Source organism: Hylobates moloch, unplaced genomic scaffold (assembly GCF_009828535.3).
Source record: "Hylobates moloch isolate HMO894 unplaced genomic scaffold, HMol_V3 SCAFFOLD_19, whole genome shotgun sequence".
In the NCBI taxonomy this organism is placed as follows: Eukaryota; Metazoa; Chordata; class Mammalia; order Primates; family Hylobatidae; genus Hylobates; species Hylobates moloch.
Window position 1 is genome coordinate 48,272,714 of NW_026652294.1, and position 24,625 is coordinate 48,297,338.

The following is a 24,625-nucleotide window of genomic DNA, read 5'->3' on the forward strand; positions in this document are numbered from 1 at the left end:
ACTCTGAGTTGAGTCTTTAACGCGGAAGATGCAGAAAGGAGACTTGACAAAACTATTTTCGGGGAGTGTGGCCGCGGAATTCGGTGAGGGTGCTATACCGGGAGAAAGTAGTAGCAACAGCTCATTCACTGTGAAGCCCCTAAGTGACCTTAGACCTTTGACCCCGCGCCTCACTCGGCGCTTCCGCGCGCAGCTTCCGCTCCAGCCCCTCCGGCGAAGGGCTGGGCCAAAGGTGGGGGGGTGGGGCTCTGAGGTCGGCGGTTAGGGGCGGTGCCCGCTGGGGGCGGGTCTCGCGAGGGGCAGGATTCTAGGAGGCACTCGAGCATTGGGCACCAGGTAGAGGCGGGGCCTAGTATTGGGCTGGATTGGGCGGGGCAGGGAGTTTGTAGCCGCCTCTGGGTAACTCGACTCCGGCGGCCAAACCTCCAGAGGCCGGGTACGGAGGGCGGGCCCGCAGCAGATCCTGGATCCGGAATCTTCCGGGCAGGAGCGGAATCTGTCCCGAACCGGGTCTGTGAGGAGCTCGCGAACTTGGATTAGGAAATCCCGGAGCCCGGATCGACAAATCCCGGAACCCGGAATTAAGATCGCCAAGTCCCGGATCGCGGAGCACAGAGCGCGGAGTGGACTCGACGCGGAGCCCGGAGTCCGGATCGCGGCACCGCGGGACGGGACGGAGCGATGTCGGGCCGAGGCGCGGGCGGGTTCCCGCTGCCCCCGCTGAGCCCTGGCGGCGGCGCCGTGGCCGCGGCCCTGGGAGCGCCGCCTCCCACCGCGGGACCCGGCATGCTGCCCGGACCGGCGCTCCGGGGACCGGGTCCGGCAGGAGGCGTGGGGGGCCCCGGGGCCGCCGCCTTCCGCCCCATGGGCCCCGCGGGCCCCGCGGCGCAGTACCAGGTGAGCAGGGAGGACGCGAGCGGACGGGGGCGTGCGGCGCTGCGAGGGCGCCCGGGCCGGGGGCTGAGGGGGCCTCGAGTGAGGGCCCTGGGGAATGCATGAGGAACTCCGGGAGACGGTGGAGGGCGGGCCGGGACCCTCGGGCTGCGGCAGGTCGCGGTGGAGGAGTGGGGAAGGGGAAGCAGGTTCTGCAGCGGAGGACTGGAAGCAGCTGGGAGGCCTGGGGGGCTTCCGCGGCACAGGGATTCCGAATGACTGAGAGATGGAGGAGTTTGGGGAGCCAGTGAATTGTGGCGGGTGGGTTGAGAAGTCTAGGGTAGGAGGGCTGGTAAGTGATGAGAAAGTTTGGGAAAGGGCCCTCGCTGAGAAACCGGGGTTACCCTGCATCGGCCTTGGTCCCAGTCCAAGTCTGCCCTGTTTTTTCTGGTTGGGAACTGGCGGAGCTCTAGCGTGTCTGAGATGGCTCCCGGCTGCTAATGAGGAGGAAGAAGCCTGGCTTCCCACGGGCACGGGACGCTGAGGCTAGGTCCAGGGGATTCCAGCTTGTGCACGGGCGGACTTTACTCCTGAGGCAGGGCCAGGCGCCTTCGCTGGGAGGACTCCAGCTTAGACCAGAGACGGTGGTGGCCAGGCCTGAGGGGAGGCCCAGCCCAGTCACAGGCCGGCTCTTTTCTGGGCTTTCTGCCTCCTGTCATCGTGTCCGGGAGTTGATTAGTCTGGACGTGCAGAGTGGAGCCCTGCTGGTCTGGGGCCGGAGGAGTCTGCGAGAGTTGCTTCAAAGAGTGCTGTCCTGACCCCTTTGGGCTTTTGAGAGCTGCTCAGATTGCAGCTTCAAAAGCCCTTGCAAAGCAGCGACTTCTGTTCAGTGTGTGAAGACCTCAGCCTGACCCTGCCGGTGCCCTAGTCTGCTGTTCAGGTTGCCCCAGAGGGCTTGGAAACTGTGCCCATCTGCCTTCTCACCCTCTCTGCATTTTTGTTTGGCCTTCAGGTTCTAACTCCGCCACATTCGAAGCCATGTGCCCAAGCATTTGGCACTGGCTTCTTGCTCATCTACCCGGGTTTGCTGTGGACTTCCTCTGTTTTCGACTCATGTCTCCAGGCGGAGGTCCTTAGGGATCCTCGTGGAATATACACAGCCTACCTGCCCACTGGGCCCTCACTTCTAAGGAGATGGCTTAACTAGGGACAGTGACTGGATTTTTTTTCCTTCTTACTCCTCATTCTTCCTCCTTTCTTTTTTTCTTTTTCTTTTTTTTTTTTTTTGAGACGGAGTCTCGCTCTGTCATCCAGGCTGGAGTGCAGTGGCGCGATCTCGGCTCACTGCTAGCTCCACCTCCCGGGTTCACGCCATCCTCCTGCCTCAGCCTCTCCGAGTACCTGGGACTACAGGCGCCCGCCACCACGCCCGGCTAATTTTTTGTATTTTTTAGTAGAGACGGGGTTTCACCATGTTCTCGATCTCCTGACCTTGTGATCCGCCTGCCTCTGCCTCCCAAAGTGCTGGGATTACAAGCGTGAGCCACCGCGCCCGGCCTCTTCCTCCTTTCTTAAGAGAAAACAGAGTCTGCGTATGGGCAGAGACAGACCTGGTCCCAGGGACTCCAGCTGGGGCTCATCTTTCCCACCTTGCTCTCCCCCTTGGGGATTCATGGGCCCAGGGTGTTGCTGAGGGCTCCTTGCATCAGTCATTATAGCCCTTGGGCCTGCCCACTGAGACCTGGCCTGGGCACCATCTGTGGGCCTTTGGCCTTGGAAGGACCTGGAACAGACATGCCGCTCCAGTTTCCTTGGCATGCAAGCCATAGGAAATGTGCCCTTGGGACAGCCCCTGAGAGGATAGATTCCACATGTTTGGTAGGGGGTGGCCTTGGGCCTGTGGCAAGGCCAAGCTGGCTGGCTGGTTAGGCCTGGGCTGCTAGCTGTGCGGAAGTACGAGATGGCCCTGAGTCTGGGTTTCCCATCCCACTAGCTTTCATCCTCCTGGCAGGAGAGGTAGATGGGAAGGAGAACCCAGCCAGCTAACTTTGGCTGAGTTTGAAGAGGGTCCTACTTGCCTTCTTTCCAAGTCCAGTTGTATGACTTGCAGGAGAAGGGACTTGAGATCTGGGAAACAAAGGGGTTCCTGTCCGTTAGGGCTCATGAGATGCACTGGAAAAGCGAGAATTTGAGGCCCAAGGTGAGCAAATAGTTGAAAGAAGGGAAATGATGACCTCCCTTCCTCCAGAGGGTGGTTCTAGGTGTGGATCACAGTTAACAGAGGAACCTAAGAAAATAAAAAGAAAAGAAAAACCCTTTAGGGCAGGATGTGGTAGGCTCACACCTGTAATCCTAGCACTTTGGGAGGCCCAGACAGGATTACTTGAGACCAGGAGTTCAAGAGCAGCCTAGGCAACATAGTGAGACCATCATCTCTTAAAAAAAAAAAAATTTAGCCAAGCGTGGTGGTGTGCGCTTACGGTCCCAGCTACTCAGGATGCTGTGGCAGGAGGATTGCTTGAGTCTAGGAGTTCAAGGCTGCATTGAGCTGTCATCCTGCCACTGCACTCCAGTCTGGGCAACAAAATAACAAAAACCTCAGATTTCTGGGTTCACTCCAGAGAGTTCAAAAAGTTCAAATTTTTTTTTTTTTTTTCTGATATGGAGTCTCACTCTGTCGCCCAGGCTGGAGTGCAGTGGCATGATCTCAGCTCACTGCAACCCCCACCTCCCAGGTTCAAGCAATTCTCTGCCTCAGCCTCCTGAGTAGCTGGGATTACAGGTGACCGCCACCACGCCTGGCTAATTTTTTTGTATTTTTAGTAGAGACGAGGTTTCACCATCTTGGCCAGGATGGTCTCGAACTCCTGACCTTGTGATCCACCCGCCTCGGCCTCCCAAAGTGCTGGGATTATAGGCGTGAGCCACCGCACCCAGCCTCAAAATCCTTTTTACTCATGGGAGAGTGGTGGTATGTTCTCCAACTGAGGCCCTCAGGCCCAAGTTCCAGGAGCATCAGGGCCACATTTGGGGCAGGGCAAAGCATGCTCACCAGAGCCCTGGAGTCCTCATCTGGGGTTCAGGGGATTGATCCAGGCCTACCTGGTCCTGTTGCAGGCAGGGAGTTAGGGAGGCTCAGAGTTCTGGACTGTTGTTTTTTTTTTTTTCTTTAACTCCTGAGTGTTTTTTAAGGGGGAGGAGTTGCTAGCGCCTATAAACCCAGGTATGGAGCTTGGCAAAGCTCAGCTGGGACTTGAACTGTAAGCAGCCTTCCCCTGGGGCCCTGGGTGAGCCGGGGGCTCTGGGCCCGCGAAGCCTGGAGCAGATGTCTGGGTGGAGCCTATTCCAGACCCTGCCTATGCGGCCTTGTCTTGGGACTTCCTGTTACCGGAGCACCTGCCCAGGAGGGATGGGTGGTGCTGCAGGTTTTGTGAACACCGCAGCAGGGAGCTTCCTGAGGACCACAGGGCCCTCGCTCACCTCTGCAGGACCCACTGCTTCAGTTCTTCCCTGTCTTTGTCTCAGGCACTAGGAAAAACTAGTCTGGGATGTCTGGGCCTGGGCTTACAGCTGTAGCCACACTCAGTTTTTTTCTATAATCTCAGGCCAGAGAAAGAACAATCTTAAGGCAGAGAAAGAGGCTGTCTTTTGCCTTTCAACAGCTCTGATTAATCTCTTCCTGATGGAAAGAGACTTTGGCAGGACTCCCAAAGCCCCAGAGCCCCCCACTTTGAGCTTTTTATTCTCCCAAACACTTCCTTCCCACCCTGCTCCTCCTCTCCCCACCCTTATGTCTGTGGGTCATGTTTCTTTCCATCTCCGCATCTGGTCAAGAATCTGACCCGTTTGGGAACATGGGTTTAGTGCGGGATGAAGAGGTTGGGGAAGAATCTCATCTCTATGATGCTGGGGTGGGGGAGGGTCCTTTGATTTGGTACAAGTCTCCACCCTGCCGGGCTTGGTTGGCTGGTTGTGCTCGTTGCATAATCTGGGCCCTGGGGCCAGCCCTGTGAAGCTGCCAGGGACAGTGTGTGCAAGGCAGAGCTGCCAAACAGGCCTTGCAGGCAGCAGCCATGGGGAGGGGGGTGGGAGTGGAGGTGACTCCCAGATGGGCTCCACAGAAATGTCGGGGAGCAAGGCCTCAGGTGGGAAATCCTTCTGCAGGCATCTAAAGAAGCTATTTCTGTCTCCCACTTTCCTGCTGCTCAGCCTGGGCCTCTATCCTTGCCTCCCAGGATAATCTTAGCCCCTTTCTCCAGCTTGGGATTGCCAGGGCTACACGGAGCCAGAGCCAGTCCTGGCTGCCAGATGGTGCCTGGACCACTGGCAGAGTCCAGGTGCCAGCTGCTCTCTTTCCCACAGGCCACCCAGGAGCCATAGCTTCCCTTCTGGGGTCTTCTGTCATAGGGGTAGTAGTTGGGCAGTAGGGAGGTGAGAGGAGGGTCCAGTTCTGGGCTGTGGGTGGGGGCTATGTGATACCAGACTACAGGGTACAGGGCCCCTGTACCCTGCCCGAGGCCACCCCCACCAGCTGGTACTCGTTCCAAGTCATCCTGTTGCAGCCCTGCTCACCTGGGGTGCTGCTGCCTACCAGACCCCTTTCTCCCTCGGCCACAGAGGATGGGGATTGGGGCTCTGCGCCATTGGCCTGCTCATACTATAGTACACCCCTCTGCCTGGCAGTGACACTGCTCCCGTGCCTCTCAGCCATGCTTCTCCTTCATGATGGAGGAAAGAGAAGGAGGGCAGGGCTTGGCCGGACGGTCTGAGAGAATAGGGACCAGCTCGTCCAGGGAATAGGGCACAGCATGCTGGGGCTGGAAGGTAGCAATGGGCCCTGAAAAGCTCCCCCAGGCCCTTCCCTCTGCAGGCAGGACCCTCCTCCCAGCCCAGGCTCTGGCAGGCCTCATTCACTGGCATGGCTGCCAGGGCAGTTGCAGGCGGCGGGGCAGGTGTGGTTTACACTCTGCGCTCAGGCGCCAGCTCCCCTTTGTTCCTGGGGCTCCAGCAGGGCTCTGGTGTGCTGCCCAGGCCCTACCTGGCTGATGAGAGGGATGGAGGGCATGGGCTATGGGCCCCGGAGGGCCTTGCCCCTGACCTATGTACCCCTGTTGGCTCACTTCCCCCAGCGACCTGGCATGTCACCAGGGAACCGGATGCCCATGGCTGGCTTGCAGGTGGGACCCCCTGCTGGCTCCCCATTTGGTGCAGCAGCTCCACTTCGACCTGGCATGCCACCCACCATGATGGATCCATTCCGAAAACGCCTGCTTGTGCCCCAGGCGCAGCCTCCCATGCCTGCCCAGCGCCGGGGGTAAGAGCATCCTGCTTCTCTCACTCTGCCTAACTCAGCTCTGGTGGTAGCAGAGGGTTTCCTTCTATCTTAAGAGCTTTGGTGACTGAGGATGACTCCAGGCTCTCGTGGGGGAGAGGGTCCTGGAGACTGGAGGGGCGTTGTGGGGGTGAATGTCCTTTTTTGGACCATTGACCTCTAAAGTGGGTTTCTGTCCTCCCCAGGTTAAAGAGGAGGAAGATGGCAGATAAGGTTCTACCTCAGCGAGTAAGTGCTAAGAGGATGCCTGGGAGGCCTGCCCAGTGGCCACCTCGGGGTGGGCGTCTATCTCCCTCAACCCTGGGCTGCAGGAGGAAGGAAGGAAAGAGCCAGGCTTTGGTTGAAGCAAGCTGATGAGCTTCTGCTACCTTCCTTCAGATCCGGGAGCTTGTTCCAGAGTCTCAGGCGTACATGGATCTCTTGGCTTTTGAGCGGAAGCTGGACCAGACCATTGCTCGCAAGCGGATGGAAATCCAGGAGGCCATAAAAAAGCCTCTGACGGTATGTGTGGCCCTGACCACCTCCAGCCTTCCCAGGTTTCCTTGCCCTCCACCCACTTGTTTTCCAGGGGCCAAGCAAGTTGGGCTAGAGCCGGGTTTTTCACATGCAGGATGCAGCCCACTAGTAGAGTACGAACTCAGTTGAATGTGTTGGGGCCAGTATGTTTTAAATGAATATATGACAGTAGAATATCTTAAAATACTTCACAGTATACTTACCATAGTAGTAAGGGTATTCTTTCATGACATTTTTATTTCCGATAAATAGATAGGTATGCAGACCTTGGGTCATAATTGAAAATCTAAATCTTATGGGTGGTGGTCAAAAGTTTGAAAACCACTAGACTAGGGGAGAAAGGTAGTTCCTTTCTCCTTCCCCGTCCCTATCCATAGATAATATTTTCTTTTTTTTTTTTTTTGAGATGGAGTCTCGCTCTTTCACCCAGGCTGGAGTGCAGTGTTGCGATCTCGGCTCACTGCAACCTTCGCATCCCAGGTTCAAGCAATTCTTCTTGCCTCAGCCTCCTGAGTAACTAGGATTACAGATGCCTGTCACCACACCCGGCCAATTTTTGTATTTTTAGTATCGCCATGTTGCCCAGGCTGGTCTCAAACTCCTGACTGCCTCGGCCTCCCAAAGTGCTGAGATTACAGGCGTGAGCCACTGCACCCGGCCAAGAAGCTTTTCTTAATAATAATGCAGAACAGTCCCCTGAGTGGTAAAGCCTTTCCAGGGGACTAGGATATTTTGGGGCCGTGATGGATGTTTGGGTTTCATGTAAGATGTCAGCCAGAGGCCTCCAATTTGCCTGGTTGCTGTGTGTTACTCCGTCATGCCATAGCACCAGTCCCACTGTGCTGGCATTGTTGGTGATGCATCTCTTTCCCCATAAAATGGTGAGTTCTGGCCGGGTGCGGTGGCTCACGCCTGTAATCTCAGCACTTTAGGAGGCCGAAGTGGGCAGATCACCTGAGGGTCAGGAGTTTGAGACCAGCATGGCCAACATGTTGAAATACCGTCTTTACTAAAAACACAAAAAATTAGCTGGGCATGGTGGTGCACACCTGTAGTCCCAGCTACTTGGGAGACTGAGGCAAGAGAATCGCTTGAACCCGGGAGTCAGAGGTTGCAAGTGAGCTGAGATCGTGCCACTGCACTCCAGCCTGGGTGACAGAGTGAGACCATGTCTAAAAAAAAAAAGGCTGGGACTGGGACTTACTACTTCTGATTCCCAGTACCTGACAAGGTGCCTGGCTGACTCATGGTGCTCAGTACTGATTGTTGAATGGTTCATATGAGAAGATGCGGTAGCACTGTGTCCCAACATTTTGGTCCACCTCCAATTGTGATTGCCTTTCTCTCTTTAGCAAAAGCGAAAGCTTCGGATCTACATTTCCAATACGTTCAGTCCCAGCAAGGTGGAAGGCGATAGTGCAGGAACTGCAGGGACCCCTGGGGGAACCCCAGCAGGGGACAAGGTGGCTTCCTGGGAACTCCGAGTGGAAGGAAAACTGCTGGATGATGTGAGTCGGGGAGGGAGGTGTCTGGAGGGAAGGAGGCCTGTGTGGGTTTAAGACTGGAACCAAGGAGTTTGAGACTAGCCTGAGCAGCAGAGCCAGACCCCATCTCTACAAAAAATTTAAAAATTAGCTGGGTGTGGTGGCATGCGCCTGTAGTCCCAGCTACTCATAAGGCTGACGCAGGAGGATGGCTTGAGCCCAGGAGGTCGAGCTTCAGTGAGTTATGATCACACCACTGCACTTCAGCCTGGGTGACAGAGTGAGATTGTGTCTCAGAAAAAAAAAAGACTGGGCCAGACACTTGGGCGCTCCCAGAGAAGTCCTACCATAGGGAGGGGGTGCTGCTCCAAGCCCATTGGAGGTTGATTTGCGTGGTTATTACAATGTTCCTGCAGATGGCAGTCGAGTGTCTCGAGGAAGTCCCTCGTGGGCTGCAAGAGGGCACCATTTCCCTGCCTCCAGCCTGCCCAGAGTCCTGCTTCCATCCTTCAGGGCCCAGGAATCTTCAGTACCCAGAGCTCCAGGGCTGAAATGGGGCTTCTCTTTCTTGGGATTTAGCATAGCTTGAGATTTGAGAGCTAGCAGCACCATCTCACACCCCTTTCCATCCCCAGCCTAGCAAACAGAAGAGGAAGTTTTCTTCATTCTTTAAGAGCCTCGTCATTGAGCTGGACAAGGAACTGTATGGGCCTGACAATCACCTGGTGGAGGTGAGAGTGGGCCTGGGGCAGAAGCAGCCTGATGTGCAGGTTTGGCAGGGAAATGGCCTCAGGGCCCTTGGGAGGCCCTGTGTTCATGCCCACCCCTTGGTGATAAGCCATGCTTCCCTCCCTGCCAGTGGCACCGGATGCCCACCACCCAGGAGACAGATGGCTTCCAGGTAAAACGGCCTGGAGACCTCAACGTCAAGTGCACCCTCCTGCTCATGCTGGATCATCAGGTGACAGAGGCCCTGGGGTCATTTCTGGGGCCACAGGGACCCCTTAGGAGGGGAGTTGGTTCCTAGAAACTGTTCCTGTCCCTGCCCTATTTTCCCACTGTTTTACTGTAAGAACCCATTCTGACTCCCCTCCATCCAATTCCAGCCTCCCCAGTACAAACTGGACCCCCGATTGGCAAGGCTGCTGGGAGTGCACACGCAGACGAGGGCCGCCATCATGCAGGCCCTGTGGCTTTACATCAAGCACAACCAGCTGCAGGATGGGCACGAGCGGGAGTACATCAACTGCAACCGTTACTTCCGCCAGGTTAGCCAGATGCCAGCCCCCGTTCTCTCAGCCCTTGCCTTGCCTTGCCTGCTGGGCTACTTTACTTGGCCACAGCCTGCAGACTGCTACCCTCACTGGTCCTGGAATGGTCCACTCCACTGTGCCCACAAGCCAACGCTGAGCCTTTCGTATTTCCTCCAGATCTTCAGTTGTGGCCGACTCCGTTTCTCCGAGATTCCCATGAAGCTGGCGGGGTTGCTGCAGCATCCAGACCCCATTGTCATCAACCATGTCATTAGGTAAATGCAAGGAGGGGGACAGGAAGGCTCTTCTAAGAGCAGATTCACCCTTGGCTTGAACTAAAGCCAAAGAAAGCATCAGGTTTCTTGCTCCCTGAGTGTGTGCAGAGAATGGGCCCTAGCTTTGGCCCAGGTGGGCAGGATGAAGTCAGCTATATGCCTTCCCTCCCCATGTGCTGCCTGCAGTGTGGACCCTAACGACCAGAAGAAGACAGCCTGTTACGACATTGATGTGGAGGTGGACGACCCACTGAAGGCCCAAATGAGCAATTTTCTGGCCTCTACCACCAATCAGCAGGAGATCGCCTCCCTTGATGTCAAGGTGGGCCCTCTGGCTCCACAGCTTCCTCTGGGGCCCAGGATTGGGGTGGGCTGGCTCTGTCCAGCATTTCCATACATGTAGCACCTGGGGGACAGGATGGGAACTCTGGCTCAGTTGTTTGCATTTAAGCTTTGGGGGCACAGTCTGACACATGTGCCCTCTCCAGATCCATGAGACCATTGAGTCCATCAACCAGCTGAAGACCCAGAGAGATTTCATGCTCAGTTTTAGCACCGACCCCCAGGATTTCATCCAGGAATGGCTCCGTTCCCAGCGCCGAGACCTCAAGGTGTAGTCCTCTTTCCCAAGGGGACTCCTATGTAAAGCTCTGGGTGATTTTTACCCATAGCAGTTCCCAGGGTGGACTGGCCCAGCGGTGGGGATTGTGCTATGGCTTTCCTCCTGGCTCTTTGCAGATCATAACTGATGTGATTGGAAATCCTGAGGAGGAGAGACGAGCTGCTTTCTACCACCAGCCCTGGGCCCAGGAAGCAGTAGGCAGGCACATCTTTGCCAAGGTGAGGCTCTGCCCTGTTTTCCCTCCTTTGGCTGTGAGTAGCAAAGGCCTGAGCCACTTGGTTTCTCCCTTTTCCAGGTGCAGCAGCGAAGGCAGGAACTGGAACAGGTGCTGGGAATTCGCCTGACCTAACTGCTCAGGGATCTTTCTTCCCAGCCCTGGAGCCTGGAGGGAGACCACCCTCTGGGTCCTTGCTGGGGCCGCAGACACGTAGGCTGGGGTGAGAAGTGTCTGCTGTCACCCTCTACTCCCCAGCTTTAGTTTTATAAATGTAGTGATAGGATTCCTTGTTGCTTGGTCCTCAAAGCCTTATACTTTTTGCATTGGCTTTAACTGGGTTCAGCAGATGCCTCCTCTGCCCCCCTGCAGGCAGGCCCAAGTAGGACTGCTGGAGGCTGCTTTGACATTGTAACAGACATTTCCGAACCAAAGGCTGCTGGGTTTGCATGTTTACAGACTCCCCCTGGGGCGAGGGTCAGAGCTGGCTCTGGGGAACTGGGCTAGGAAGAGGAGGTGCAGCCCAGACTCTTCCTAGGCTTTCTAAACCAAAGTTCTTTGCCATTCCTACAAGCCCAGGCTTGCTGCTGGTTTTTTCCTTTCCTTTGGGTATTTGCACTATTTTGGGAGCAAGTTTTCTATGTGGGAGCCACTTTTTTTGTACAGGGGTAAGTTGGGGGTTTTCAGGGAGCCCTGTTAGGTGCCTCCTTGTTTTCTTTCCTCAATCTATGCAAGCGGCTCTGGCCGCCATCATCTCCAGGGATGCCAGAGGGCTGCCTCTCCAGCGGCTTGGGCCAGGGAGGGGACACTCCAGTTCTCTAGCATGGCCTGAGGTATGGGTGTGCGCATGTGGAGGCCAGGGTAAGGTGAATGGGGAGGCTGGGAGGACTGGTGTTGCCCTTTGGAGCTTGGTGAGGAGGGTGGGCCTAGGGCTTGGCGAGTGCCACTTCTGGCAGGTTTGGAAATTTCCAAATAAATCCTTTTGTCTATTGGTGGTGCCTGGACCTGGTCCTTGAACAGCGCAGCCCTCATTAACAGACTGGAGTCCTAGAGGACTTGGCCCACAGAGCTTTATTGGAGAGATCCACACAAAGGCTGTCCACTCACTTCCATAATTTCTTGATGGACATGTTTTTCTCACTGTCCTTCTGCATGACCTAGGGGTGGGAGAGAGAATGAACGTTATGAACACACACATGCCCTAGCCCACTGCCCCAGAGCCACCACTGGCAAAGGCACAAAGATGGAGGCCTATACCTTGGCTACTGCCATCTCAAAGTCCTCCTGAGTGACATGGACTCGCCGTTCTCGCAGGGCATACATGCCAGCTTCTGTGCACACGCCCTGAACAGGAAAAGGAAATTGAGGCCCCACTGCTGTGCCCCTCATCTGTGGCCCTTGAGCCCAGAGCTTCCTGCCTCTGCCCTGTTTTCGGTGGGTACTCCAATTACCTTCACTTCAGCCCCTGATGCTCCTGGCATGAGCTCAGCAATTTTTCTGAGGTTGATCCCCCGGGTCAGGTTCATCTTCCGAGAATGAATCTTCAAAATGTCCAGCCGGGCCTGGAGATGGCAAGGAAAGGCCTGAGCCCCACACCCCACCCCCACAGCCAGAGCCACTTTGCACAGTGCCCATCACAAACCTCCTCATTGGGGGGTGGGAATTCAATTTTTCTGTCAATGCGCCCTGGGCGAAGCAGTGCCGAGTCCAGGATATCAATCCTATTAGTAGCCATGATAACCTGAGCAGAGAAAGCAAGTGGGGATCAGCTAAAGCTCTTCCTCAGCCTGCGTGGCACCCAGGCCTTCCCTGGGCCCATCCCGAGGATGGTACCACCTTACCTTGATGTTCTTGGTGGCCTCAAAGCCGTCAAGCTGGTTGAGCAACTCCAGCATTGTGCGCTGCACTTCACTGTCCCCTCCAGAACCCCCCTCCAGCCGCGAGGAGCCGATGGAGTCGATTTCGTCCATGAAGATGATAGATGGAGCATGTTCCCGTGCCATGACAAACAGCTCCCTCACCATTCTTGCCCCTGTGTGGAGGCCGAGCTGGTGTTAGGGAGCTTATTAGCTTATTAGCTCCCTAACCCCCTACCTCTTGCTTCTCACATTGCTAGCCATGTTTACCTTCCCCTATGAATTTCTGTACCAATTCAGAGCCAGAGACACGAATAAAGGTACAGTCCGTATGATGAGCCACAGCCCGGGCCAACAGTGTCTTCCCAGTGCCTGGAGGTCCATACAGCAGCACTCCCTACAGGGGAACAGCAGGACTCAGGGCAGAAAGCTACACCCCTCATTTCATTCAGTGAACATTTACCGAGTGCTGGGTCCCTTGCTAGATGTTAGGGATACAAAAAAAAAAAAATGTACATCAAGGTCCCTTCTATCCAAACCACCTCACCGCCCTAGGAACACTTCCCCGGCCACTCTTTTCAGGGGCAGGGCCAGCCCAAGCAAGATGCAGCCTAGCCCGGTGCCTCCCCAACCCTTGCAGTAGGGCTGGCTGAGGCAGGAGGAGTAAGTACAGCTTGGCCCTCTCAGAGAAGTCCTGCTCCTCACCTTGGGCTGAGCAATGCCCAGTGCTTCGAAGAGTTCAGGATGCTTAACAGGCAGCTCGATCACTTCTTTGATCTCCTTGATCTGTTTGTCCAGTCCACCAATCATCTCATAAGTTGAATCTGGTACTTTCTCCACCATCATCAGTGACACTAACGGGTCTACCTTGTTGGGCAGGATCTTGTGCAGGGTGTAGCTGTCATTCCTTAGAGCCACCCGGCAATTGGGTGTCACCTGGGTGAAGGGGGCGAGTTTCAGAAGTGGTACAATAAGAGCTGACCCCACCACCACCACCACCTCACCTGCTACACTCACATCATTGATGTCAATGTTTTTGTCCACGTCTACAACAAATTTGCCTTCAGGATGTACCTAAAGAAACAAGGGCTCATGACCTTCCTTGACCACCAAATCACTAATCCTACCCAGGAAGACCTAGGTCTTCCCTGGAATTGTGGGATTCCCAGAATCCCACAATACCTTGACAGAACACAGAACCCTGTCTCCAGAGGCTACACACAAAGGGGTGGGAATGCAGTGGAGACCGAGCTGGTCCCTGGGGTCATGCTGCTTTTACCTTGACCAACACTTTCTTCTTATCCATGGCCCGGACTACTTCCCCCACATAGGAGCCCTGCTCCTGCAGCAGCTGTAGCTCCTCCCGCAATAGGCGAACTAGATGGCAAACAGACACGGTGGTCACCTAGCTACTCCTTTGGAGTCTCCAGGACCCAATTCTACATGCATGAGCTAAGCATCACTCTTATTAAAGGAAGGCCAAAGGTCAAAATTCATGTCTTTAAGGAGGCTACAATGGGGCTCAGGAAAAAGAGATACATGTGAAACTACTAGATGATGACAGGGAGAAAACAGTAAGCACTGCTGTGAAGACACAGCGCAGGGAAGTTAGGACAGACCTCAAGACAAACTGCTCACATGTGGCTTCCCATCTTTCTCCACTCACCTTTAGCATTTAGTTCATTCCTCTGTGCCTGCAGCCTCCGGAGGTTTTGGCTCTTATCATTCACAATCAACTGTGGTGGACAAGAGACAAATTCCATTACTCAAGGGCAGGAGACAGGAGGAGGTAGGATCTTGGCCAAGACCTCACAGGTCTGAATGAGCTGAGGGAAGGGCACAGGGCACCTGCGTGTTGTTTCAGATTCTCCAGTATGATCCTAATGACCCTGCCCTGTCTTCCAAGAGTCCCTCTGGAGCTTACAGCAGCCATCAAAGAAGGCTGCTTGTCTAATACTGGTCCAGGAATAACAGAATCTAATGGAGAAAAGTTACAGCTGGCTCATGTAACACCAAATTTCTTGCAGGAAGGCAACATCACCTGGTGGAAAGATTGTTAGGTGAGAAGCCTGAGTTCTAGCCCAGCCGCTGTCAATCAAAAGCAAGGCAAAGCTAAGACAGGCCGGGCGCGGTGGCTCACGCCTGTAATCCCAGCACTTTGGGAAGCCGAGACGGGCGGATCACGAGGTCAGGAGATCGAGATCATCTTGGCTAACACGGTGAAACCCCGTCTCTACTAAAAATACAAAAAATTAGCTGGGCGTGTTGGCAGGCGCCTGTAGTCCCAGCTACTCGGGAGGCTGAGGCAGGAGAATGGCATAAACCTGGGAGGTGGAGCTTGCAGTGAGCCGAGATCGCGCCACTGCACTCCAACCTGGTCGACATAGCGAGACTCCGTCTCAAAAAAAAAAAAAAAAAAAAAAAAGCTAAGACAATCTATTTTTAAAAATCTAGATCTGCTACCAAACGGCACATGGGTATAGCATCAGCTACCCTGCTTCTTTTCAAGACTACTGAGGTGAATGAATAAAAACACATGAAAAGGCATTCAAAAGTGGTAAACTAAACATAATACCTGCAAATGCACTTGGAATTCAGAATTGTCCTTTGTGGCTTCCCCCATTTAATTTATATTACAGTTGACACTTGAACAATGCAGGGGGTTAGGGTGAAATTGAAAATCCATGGACCTGTCCAAAGTTAAACTACTAACAGCCTACTGTAACACTGTACCATAACACTGTAACATTAACAGCCTACTGTTTATGTTGTCGGTAAGGCTTACTGCTGGAAGCCATACCTTATTACTGAGAGCCATACCTTACTGCTGGAAGCCTTACTGGTAACACGAACATTTGATTAACAACATAAACGGTCCTTTTTCTATGGTTTAGCGCTTTAAGCTTGGGCTCTGGGTTGCCCAATTCCTTTCATTCAGTCTCTATGGAATTAGCATTGTCCAGATGCCTCAATGATGCCCTTCCTCACATTCTCACTTCACCCTCACCCAACCTCTTGGTGATAAATTTCAACTCCTGAGCTTATGTTTCCCTTTTATAAGAATCCTTTTCATTCGGGCTTCCTCCAAAAGGGTTGACCTTTGGCTAGAGGTACCTTTACTATTAAGATTTGACTCTTGAAGATGTGTAACAAACTGTGAACACTATGACCCTCAAAGAGGTGGGACTGGAAGAGAACAAGAGATTGCTTACTTCTCATACACACACCCTACTAGCTAAGAAACAAACAAGAAAGGAGAAGCAGCAGCTTCTTCCACTGCACTCCCAGTGGAATTAGATGGATTGTGGAAGTCCGTTTCCATCCCCCATCATCCCCCTTCCTAGCTCCCTCTGGAGTCCGTCCTCACCTGGAGTTCTTCAATCTTTGACAGATAATATTGGCGGAGTCCGCTGCCTGCCTTCCCCTCCTCCAGCTCCATCTGAAGACACAGAGTGAGTCTTAAACCACAGGTTAAACATCCGAGGAGGTAAAGCCACTTGCAGGGCACTTTGAATAAGGCTTGACACCAGGTAGGTTTGCGTAGTAAAAAAAGTTTGGACTTCGTAGGTTCAGGATCTGGGTTCTAATCCCTCCCTCCCTTGGAACCCTCCGTTTTCCCACGACTAAAATAAAAGAATGGGAATGCCGCCTACCTCATACGACTTTTAGGAGGACCGAGAGGCGATATGATATACACGGGAGCGCTTTGCACTGCGTGAAGTGCTCTACAAGCCCGAGGTGTCATTACTGACGACGGAGCCAGCGGAACGGAGCCGAAGGACTGGCGTCCCGTCTCCTGCGACCCGTGGGCCAGCCATTCCCGCGCCCATCGCTCCCCTCACTCACTCCGCTTCTACCGCGTCTTCCTCTCCCCAGCCTTGCCCTGACTCACCGAGGGCGGCACTGACACAGCAGATCCGGTCTCAGGCGGCGTCCAGCCTGGAGTGGTCCAGCCACCTCCGACCCACCCGACGCTCGTGCCCCGGCCCGCTCTCCACTCAGATCACGCTCGCTCCGCACCCAGCCCCGTAACCTGCCGGGCCGCCACTGCACCCGCCATACCTGCTCTGGCCCGTCAAGCGCCATCTTCTCTCTTCAGCAGAGACCGCCGGCATCCGAGCCGTTTTGGCGCGCAGGCGCGGAAGCGGAGGCTTGGGACCTGAAGAGCAGGCAGAGAAGAATTCCGGGTCAATGGGCGGGGTGTGCGGCGAGACCACACTAAGGGGACCATGATGGGAGGGGCGGCTACTTGAGTTCAGGGGCTTTGGAAGGGGATGAGGAAGGAGTAGAACTAGTCAGTGTTGCCTAATTGAAACTCTGTTTATAGTTCTTGTAATATGCCTTCCTAGTCTCAACTTTCAACTTACAAAACCCGAGGACAGATTATCAAGAACAATCTATGGCCACACTCAAAATGGCGGAAAACCTCGAGCCAGGGACGCAGTGGACGCAAGCGGAAGCGGAAGTACGTTAGCTGCATGCCTGTGCGGTTCCAAGTGTGGAGAAAGCGGTGCTGGGTCTAGGTAGTGTGCGGAGAGAGGCGCGAGGTGGAATTGCTGCGGGAAGTGGGAAACTGGAAGTGGAATCTGGTGCTCAAGAAAGAGACGTTCCCAACTTCTACTTTCTCCCCAGATTGAGCGATACTCCCCCATTCCGCCATGGGCAAGAAGGGCAAAGTTGGCAAGAGCCGACGAGACAAGTTTTATCACTTGGCGAAGGAGACGGGTGAGTCCGGATTCGCTCAGTCTGCGAGCGAGCGAGCGATCTCTGCCCGGTTCGCCTGCTCTTTCCGACCATTATGTACCTCTGCCGCAGAAGGGGTGGTCGGTTGCGAGGCCAGAGAAATCCTACTAGTGAAGCCGTTTGCGCACTTGGTTGTTTTGTCCAGGTTACCGTTCCCGATCTGCTTTCAAGCTGATCCAGCTCAATCGCCGCTTTCAGTTCCTGCAGAAAGCCCGAGCCTTGCTGGACCTGTGTGCTGCGCCAGGGGGATGGTTCGTAACACTCGCCACAGGTTGCTCCTGGTGGCCGCTTTCTGGGTTCTGAGCTGGGATGGCTTTCAGTTGCATTGCGGGAGGGGAGCCCGAATCCCGGTCCTCTTGGGGGCCGTTTCCTTTCTTGATTGCAGAGAAGGGGCTTGGAATACGTGCCTATGACATGCTTTGGCCAGTGCACGTAACACCAGGGATGAGAGGTCAGTTGGCAAGAGGGGGAAAAGGATGGCTCTAGGTTTTTACATTTCTATTCCTTTTATAGGCTGCAGGTAGCTGCCAAGTTTATGCCTGTATCCAGCCTTATTGTGGGTGAGTAACGGACAGCTCTTGGTGTCTTAAGGGGTGGGTATATAAGGTACTTTGTCCTGTATTTCTCTCCTCCCTGCTTGAGGCAACCCTTTAGAATACTCTGACCTGATTTCTTCCAGGAGTGGACCTGGTTCCAATCAAGCCTCTCCCCAATGTGGTGACTCTCCAGGAGGACATCACAACAGAACGTTGTAGGCAGGTAATAGGAGTCTCTCTCTTCCTTCCCCCTTTATACGGAAACATCTACATCCCTGAAATCATCTAAAGGCAAGTTTTTCCTATTTACCATGCTTTGAGCACGTTCTTGCCTGACGTCTGTACGACAAGACCTATGACATTCATAGTGTCCACTCCAGCCTTTATTTAGTCAGGGATAAAGGTGTTTTGAATTGAGAGAAGGGCAGAGATCTTTAGTGAAGTCTTCTCCTGTGAACTCAGTGTCAGACTGTAATCTCCATGAAGGTAGAGACATACTGTTTTTGTTTACTATTGTATGTCCTGTGCCTGGTACAGCATTTGGCCCATGATGGGCACTCAGCAATTGACTAGATGGCTGAACCAGGGCCATTCCTGTGTTTCTGTTTCCATAGTTCCTTTTCTTCTCTTTAGGCCCTGAGGAAGGAGCTGAAGACCTGGAAGGTTGATGTTGTGCTCAATGATGGGGCCCCCAACGTTGGGGCTAGCTGGGTCCATGATGCTTACTCACAAGGTACAGGGAGTGTGGTGCTTGGAGATCAGGTGATGGTGGAGGTGGGCGCATGCCCTCCTGGGCTGCAGAGTGCCTCAACTAATTGTCTCTCTCCTACAGCCCATTTGACACTGATGGCTCTACGTTTGGCTTGTGACTTTTTGGCCCGTGGTGGCTGCTTCATCACAAAGGTTTTCCGTTCTCGTGACTATCAGCCTCTGCTATGGATCTTTCAGCAGCTGTTCCGCCGTGTCCAGGCCACCAAGCCCCAAGCCTCTCGCCATGAATCTGCAGAGATCTTTGTAGTCTGCCAAGGTGGGCATCATTTCCTTTCTCTTGATCCAGCCTCCCAACTCCCAAAGCACACTTTTTAATATATCCTGTCATTTTTAGGATTCCTGGCCCCTGACAAGGTTGACAGTAAATTCTTCGACCCCAAATTTGCCTTCAAGGAGGTTGAAGTTCAGGCTAAGACCGTTACTGAATTGGTGACTAAGAAGAAGCCAAAGGTGTGTTTTGGGGAATGGGGTCACCCTTGGGTCCTGGAACTTTAGGGAGGTTGGGCCTGGTGGGTCCTACAGGTACCCTAGAAGGGACTGCCCAACCTTCTCTCTTTTCCTCCCTAAGGCTGAAGGCTATGCTGAGGGCGACCTCACTCTCTATCACCGTACCTCAGTCACTGACTTCCTTCGAGCTGCCAACCCTGTTGACTTCCTCTCCAAGGCCAGCGAAGTGAGTCTCCAGCCTTGAGGGACATGAGGTAGCCCCAGAAACATGGCCTGAGAATCTCCCCTGACACCTTTCCCTCCTCCCAAACAGATCATGCTAGATGATGAAGAGTTGGCACAGCATCCAGCTACCACTGAGGACATACGGGTGTGCTGTCAGGACATCAGAGTGTTGGGGCGCAAGGAGCTCAGGTATGCAGTGGGGTGGGCATGGGGGCCAGGAGCCCTGGAGGCAGGGAAAGGCCATGATGTTGGATCCCTGGGAAGAGGATATTGCTGTGCTAAAGGTTTGGGGTGGGGGCCTGAGCCTTTTGATTTATGTAGCCGAAGCCCGAAAGGTGGGTAGTGAGCCTAAAACAGAAGGGGGCAAGGACAAAGAGGGAGATGGCAAGATCAGTAATAGTATCTCTGGGGTAGGTCGCTACTAAACTGGAGAACAAAACTTCGGCGATATGTGGCCAAGAAGCTGAAAGAACAAGCAAAGGCACTGGACATCAGGTGAGGAGAGAACGCAGCGAGGCAGCTGTGGACCAGGTGTCCAGGGGAAGTCTGGGAAAATGACCCAACTCCTGGGACTGTTTTGCCAGCCTCAGCTCTGGAGAGGAAGATGAAGGTGATGAGGAGGACTCAACAGCTGGAACCACAAAGCAGCCCTCTAAGGAGGAGGAGGAGGAGGAACAACTGAACCAGACCCTGGCAGAAATGAAGGCCCAGGAGGTGGCGGAATTGAAGAGGTGAGAGGAGCTGGGGTAGAGCTTGGAGTTCCCCAACACAAGGACTGTGTGAAGATGGGAGAAGGAAATGCAAGGCATGGATAGAAACTCTTTGGAGCTGGGCCGGTTTTACTCCCTCAATCCACCCCCTCAGGAAGAAAAAGAAGCTGTTGCGTGAGCAGAGAAAGCAGCGGGAGCGTGTGGAGCTGAAGATGGATCTGCCTGGGGTTTCCATTGCAGATGAGGGGGAGACTGGCATGTTCTCCTTGCGCACCATCCGGGGTCACCAGGTGAGGCAGCATTGGGGGTGCAGGTTTAGGAGACAGAAGGATCTGTTTGGGTGTTTGGAGGTGGGGGGTGTTGAATGTCTTTTTAAGTTGCTGAACAATAGGCTGTGGTTGCTGTCTTTACCACAGGGTGCCTTGGTGAGTATAAGGCCACAAAGAAACATAAACCAAAAAGGATGAAGTTAGGTAGATAGATGAGTGTGATTTATTCTTTTTTTTTTTTTTGAGACGGAGTCTTGCTCTGTCGCCCAGGCTGGAGTGCAGTGGCACGATCTCGGCTCACTGCAAGCTCCGCCTTCCAGGTTCACACCATTCTGCCTCAGCCTCCCGAGTAGCTGGGACTACAGGCGCCTGCCACCACACCTGGCTAATTTTTTGTATTTTTAGTAGAGACGGGGTTTCACCGTGTTAGCCAGGATGGTCTCGATCTCCTGACCTCGTGATCCGCCCGTCTCGGCCTCCCAAAGTGCTGGGATTACAGGCGTGAGCCACCGCTCCCGGCCGATAGATTTATTCTTGAAGAACTAGAACATCAGAAAAGAACTTAGGTTATAGTAGATGCTGCCAGGTTACTTGAGTTACAAGCACAGATGAATAGAGGATTTCCCTCAGAGGGGAGCAGCATTCTTTAGTTCATTGAGACCAAGTGAGCACTTGCATTAGGCTACTTCCACTGAATACTGAAGAACATGTTTTTCCTGACAAAATCAGGGTCACAAACAAAATGAACTTTTGTGGCTTATGTGTGGGAGTGTCATAATCAGGTCATCTTTGTTGTACAGGAGGGCAGTAGAGCATGGTGGCCCTAGAGCAGACACAGGCTCAGGTTTCCTTCCCAGCTCTACCACCTGGAGCTGTGTGAAGTGACTGAGCTGACTACCACTTATCCTTACTGCCTGTTTCCTCATCTATAAAACAATAATAGAACCTACCTACTAGAGTTTTTGGTGAGGAATACAAAAAGATAGGTGTAATCCATCATATGTGATAAACACTCAAGAAATAGTAGTTGGAGTTTTTCCTTTGAGACAAGATCTTGTTTTGTCACCCAGGCTGGAGTTCAGTGGTGCCATCATGACTCACTGCAGCCTCAAACTCCTGGCATCAAGCAATCCTCCTGCCTCAGCCTCCCAAAGTGCTGAGATTACAGGTGTGAGCCACCATACCCAGCCTAGTATCTTTGCCATGAGGAAAATAAAAGGTTCTGACAATTGGTTTAAGTGGAACAGTTTTGTTGGATGTATGTTGGCTGGGCCCCTTTCATTCAGTGGAAACAAATTGTGTAGACTGTATTCTCAGGAGGTGATTGAGATGCTGTCTGAGAATAATTTTTAAAGGAAAACCAGTGTTGTAGAATATGTTAAGATTTGGTGCTATATGGGCTGTAGGGTACCTTCCTTAAGACCTATTTGTGATACCACTGAAACAAGACAGCCGAGTGGGATAGATCAGTAACCCAGCCTAGAACGGGATGTTGTAAACAGGCCGTTCACTACCCTGGATCTGAGCTTTTCCATCTGTGAAAGGATAATGGATTTGCCAGTGTTCTTCCTAGTGTTGCTGAGCGTAGACTGAGGTGAGGGACACAGAAAAAACAAAACAAAACAGTATGTTTCCTTTTAAATAGTTTACCTTTGTTTCTATTACACTTCAGTTATTAGAGGAAGTAACACAAGGGAATATGAGTGCAGCAGACACATTTCTGTCCGATCTGCCGAGGGATGATATCTATGTGTCAGATGTTGAGGACGACGGTGATGACACATCTCTGGATAGTGACCTGGATCCAGAGGAGCTGGCAGGAGTCAGGGGACATCAGGGTCTAAGGGACCAAAAGCGGTAAGGGGCATGTGTGTGTGTCAAAGGGAATGCTGCCACTCTGAGGGAGTGTTAGGGTGGGTACTACCAGAGCCTCAGTAGGGGAGCAAGGGCTCCAGGCAATCTGGGTCTCTGAGCCCCCTACTTTCCTTTGGGTCTACAGTGTGCAACTTACTGAAGTGGAAGATGATAAAGAAGAGGAGGAGGAGAATCCACTGCTGGTACCACTAGAAGAAAAGGCAGTACTGCAGGAAGAACAAGCCAACCTGTGGTTCTCAAAGGTAAGGAGAGGCTGGGGGCAAGACTGCGGGGAGATGAGTCTTCCTTGGGAGAAGGGCAGCTGATGTTCTCCCATCACAGGGCAGCTTTGCTGAGATCGAGGACGATGCCGATGAGGCCCTGGAGATCAGTCAGGCCCAGCTGTTATTTGAGAGCCAGCGGAAGGGACGGCAGCAGCAGCCACCACAAACACCGCCTTCCTGTTTGAAGACTGAGATAATGTCTCCCGTGTACCAAGATGAAGCCCCTAAAGGAACAGAGGCTTCTTCGGGGACAGATGCTGCCACTGGCCTTGAAGGGGAAGAAAAGGATGGCGTCTCAGACAGTGATAGCAGTAGTAGCAGTGAGGAAGAGGAGAGGTGAGGGTTGCAGCTGAGAGAAGGGATGGAAAGGAAGCAGTGGCTTGAACCATTTCTCTAAATTGGGGGTTCTCAATCTTGGCTGCAGATGGGGAGGGTTAAAAATACTGTACTGACAATCCTGATTTAACTGGTCTGGGGTACAGCCTGCATGGCAGGATTTTTGCAAATTCTGTGGGAGTGCGGTGTGAGTAGTACAGAGTTGTGGTGGAATCACTCAGAGTCCTCCCCTCTTCACAGCTGGGAACCCCTCCGTGGTAAGAAGCGAAGCCGTGGGCCTAAGTCAGATGATGACGGCTTTGAGATAGTGCCTATTGAGGACCCAGGTGAGAGCTCTGTATGCAGTGGAATGAGAAAAGACTACTGGAAGTCTCAGTATTGGGAATTGAGCTTTGACCTTTCTCCTTCCCTCTCTAGCAAAACATCGGATACTGGACCCCGAAGGCCTTGCTCTAGGTGCTGTTATTGCCTCTTCCAAAAAGGCCAAGAGAGACCTCATAGATAACTCCTTCAACCGGTAAAGGGGCCAGAAACTCATCAAGAGTGACCCAGGGTCTGGTGGGTAAATGAGTAATTTTTTTTTTTGAGATGGGAGTCTCGCTCTATCGCCCAGGCTGGAGCGCAATGGCGCAATCTCGGCTCACTGCAACCTCCACCTCCCAGGTTCAAGTGATTCTCCTGCCTCAGCCTTCTGAGTAGCTGGGATTACAGGTGCCAACCACCATGCCCAGCTAATTTTTGTATTTTTAGTAGAGACGGGATTTCGCCATGTCGGCCAGGCTGGTCTCAACCTCCTGTCCTCAGGTGATCTGCCCGCCTCAGCCTCCCAAAGTGCAGGGTTTACAGCTGTGAGCCACCATGCCCGGTCTGGTAATTTCTTTAGAAAGCCTGGAATGTTGGATATTGGACAGATGTCCTTTCCACTCAGGTACACATTTAACGATGAGGGGGAGCTTCCGGAGTGGTTTGTGCAAGAGGAAAAGCAGCACCGGATACGACAGTTGCCTATTGGTAAGAAGGAGGTGGAGCATTACCGGAAACGCTGGCGGGAAATCAATGCACGTCCCATCAAGAAGGTGGCTGAGGCTAAGGCTAGAAAGAAAAGGAGGGTAAGTGATGGGGCCCCCAGAGATTGGTTGGGGTGGGGGGGATGGGGTCACCTGACAGGTTCCTTCGCAGATGCTGAAGAGGTTGGAGCAGACCAGGAAGAAGGCAGAAGCCGTGGTGAACACAGTGGACATCTCAGAACGAGAGAAAGTGGCACAGCTGCGAAGGTAATGGGAAGACACCACAAAGGTACACAGGGCTAAAAGTGCAGCAGAAAGCAAGCCTCTAACCTCTTCTCTTCCCCCTGTAGTCTCTACAAGAAGGCCGGGCTTGGCAAGGAGAAACGCCATGTCACCTATGTTGTAGCCAAAAAAGGTGTGGGCCGCAAAGTGCGCCGGCCAGCTGGAGTCAGAGGTCATTTCAAGGTGGTGGATTCAAGGATGAGGAAGGACCAAAGAGCACAGCAACGTAAGGAACGAAAGAAAAAACACAAACGGAAGTAAGCAGAGCTGCCAGGCTCCCAGGAGAGCGTGGGGACTAGGAGGAAGGGTGTGGCGTGGCTCAGTCTGGCCCCCTTGATTACCAGCCTAGCCCCTGCTCACATCACAGCTGTCTGAAGAACAGTGAGGTGGAGTGCCTAGAACTCCCGTGGTGGTCCTGAGCAGAGAGGAGCATGTCCTCCTGCCTGCCCGAATAAGGTATCCCATGAAAGCACTGCTGAACTGTGTTGACAGACCCATGACCCTCTTTTTAAACCGTTAAAGGGAAGTTCGGTGTTGGAGCGATATTCAATGTAGTCAGTCTACACCTGGACGTGTGGGCCACTTAAGCCCTCCCCCATCCTATTCCTGAATAAAACCAGGATAATGGAAGTTGTCTTTTCTGACAGTTTTAATAAGCACTTCCCTACATCTGAGTATGCATGCCGTGTGTGGCACTATTCTAAGTCCCAGCTTAATGTGTACCAACTCACAGACA

General features: G+C 53.3%; 3 protein-coding genes across 7 annotated transcripts; 2 read left to right on the forward strand and 1 right to left on the reverse strand.

Moving 5' to 3' along the window:
- Positions 1-414: 414 nt before the first annotated feature.
- Positions 415-11,561, forward strand: SMARCD2 (SWI/SNF related, matrix associated, actin dependent regulator of chromatin, subfamily d, member 2). Of its 2 annotated transcripts, none has more exons than XM_058431563.1 (13): positions 415-975; positions 6,003-6,187; positions 6,391-6,433; positions 6,584-6,706; positions 8,074-8,229; positions 8,841-8,936; positions 9,065-9,166; positions 9,312-9,473; positions 9,636-9,733; positions 9,920-10,055; positions 10,222-10,344; positions 10,472-10,573; positions 10,651-11,561. In XM_058431563.1, the coding sequence occupies exons 1-13, from the start codon at positions 682-684 to the stop codon at positions 10,702-10,704; spliced, it is 1,674 nt and encodes a 557-aa protein (XP_058287546.1). In that variant the 5' UTR covers positions 415-681; the 3' UTR covers positions 10,705-11,561. The 2 variants fall into 2 exon arrangements, with proteins under 2 accessions (XP_058287546.1, XP_031994578.1); XM_032138687.2 differs by having other exon boundaries at positions 415-897.
- A 61-nt stretch (positions 11,562-11,622) lies between these two features.
- Positions 11,623-16,592, reverse strand: PSMC5 (proteasome 26S subunit, ATPase 5). Of its 2 annotated transcripts, none has more exons than XM_032138688.2 (12): positions 16,488-16,592; positions 15,793-15,864; positions 14,092-14,161; positions 13,705-13,802; positions 13,443-13,499; positions 13,131-13,361; positions 12,696-12,822; positions 12,411-12,601; positions 12,212-12,310; positions 12,021-12,131; positions 11,827-11,913; positions 11,623-11,726 (listed from the first exon to the last, which is right to left on the reverse strand). In XM_032138688.2, exons 1-12 carry the CDS (start codon positions 16,509-16,511, stop codon positions 11,673-11,675), a joined length of 1,221 nt encoding a protein of 406 aa, XP_031994579.1. In that variant the 5' UTR covers positions 16,512-16,592; the 3' UTR covers positions 11,623-11,672. The 2 variants fall into 2 exon arrangements, with proteins under 2 accessions (XP_031994579.1, XP_031994580.1); XM_032138689.3 differs by lacking the exon at positions 16,488-16,592 and adding an exon at positions 16,079-16,150.
- On the forward strand, positions 16,482-24,568 carry FTSJ3 (FtsJ RNA 2'-O-methyltransferase 3). Of its 3 annotated transcripts, XM_058431561.1 has the most exons (22): positions 16,482-16,612; positions 16,775-16,948; positions 17,058-17,150; positions 17,314-17,419; positions 17,682-17,728; positions 17,848-17,927; positions 18,338-18,437; positions 18,537-18,731; positions 18,810-18,925; positions 19,044-19,148; positions 19,236-19,336; positions 19,562-19,642; positions 19,732-19,878; positions 20,012-20,147; positions 21,799-21,983; positions 22,126-22,243; positions 22,323-22,600; positions 22,841-22,926; positions 23,018-23,117; positions 23,529-23,709; positions 23,780-23,874; positions 23,958-24,568. In XM_058431561.1, exons 3-22 carry the CDS (start codon positions 17,084-17,086, stop codon positions 24,148-24,150), a joined length of 2,517 nt encoding a protein of 838 aa, XP_058287544.1. In that variant the 5' UTR covers positions 16,482-16,612; positions 16,775-16,948; positions 17,058-17,083; the 3' UTR covers positions 24,151-24,568. The 3 variants fall into 3 exon arrangements, with proteins under 3 accessions (XP_058287544.1, XP_058287545.1, XP_031994573.1); XM_032138682.2 differs by having other exon boundaries at positions 16,583-16,948; XM_058431562.1 differs by lacking the exons at positions 23,780-23,874; positions 23,958-24,568 and having other exon boundaries at positions 23,018-23,133; positions 23,542-23,667.
- The last annotated feature ends 57 nt before the right edge of the window (positions 24,569-24,625 follow it).

Excerpts from the sequence above, each read along its gene's own strand:
- SMARCD2 (XM_058431563.1), top strand. The coding sequence starts at position 682 with ATGTCGGGCCGAGGCGCGGGCGGGTTCCCGCTGCCCCCGCTGAGCCCT. Across the intron at positions 6,707-8,073 it reads CCATAAAAAAGCCTCTGACG|CAAAAGCGAAAGCTTCGGAT; the intron begins GTATGTGTGGCC and ends TTCTCTCTTTAG. Across the intron at positions 9,734-9,919 it reads GTCATCAACCATGTCATTAG|TGTGGACCCTAACGACCAGA; the intron begins GTAAATGCAAGG and ends TGCTGCCTGCAG.
- PSMC5 (XM_032138688.2), bottom strand. The coding sequence starts at position 16,511 with ATGGCGCTTGACGGGCCAGAGCAG. Across the intron at positions 12,823-13,130 it reads TGGGCATTGCTCAGCCCAAG|GGAGTGCTGCTGTATGGACC; the intron begins GTGAGGAGCAGG and ends GTTCCCCTGTAG. Across the intron at positions 12,132-12,211 it reads TCCCACCCCCCAATGAGGAG|GCCCGGCTGGACATTTTGAA; the intron begins GTTTGTGATGGG and ends TGCCATCTCCAG.
- FTSJ3 (XM_058431561.1), top strand. The coding sequence starts at position 17,084 with ATGGGCAAGAAGGGCAAAGTTGGCAAGAGCCGACGAGACAAGTTTTAT. Across the intron at positions 19,149-19,235 it reads TCCTCTCCAAGGCCAGCGAA|ATCATGCTAGATGATGAAGA; the intron begins GTGAGTCTCCAG and ends CCTCCCAAACAG. Across the intron at positions 19,337-19,561 it reads TTGGGGCGCAAGGAGCTCAG|GTCGCTACTAAACTGGAGAA; the intron begins GTATGCAGTGGG and ends TCTCTGGGGTAG.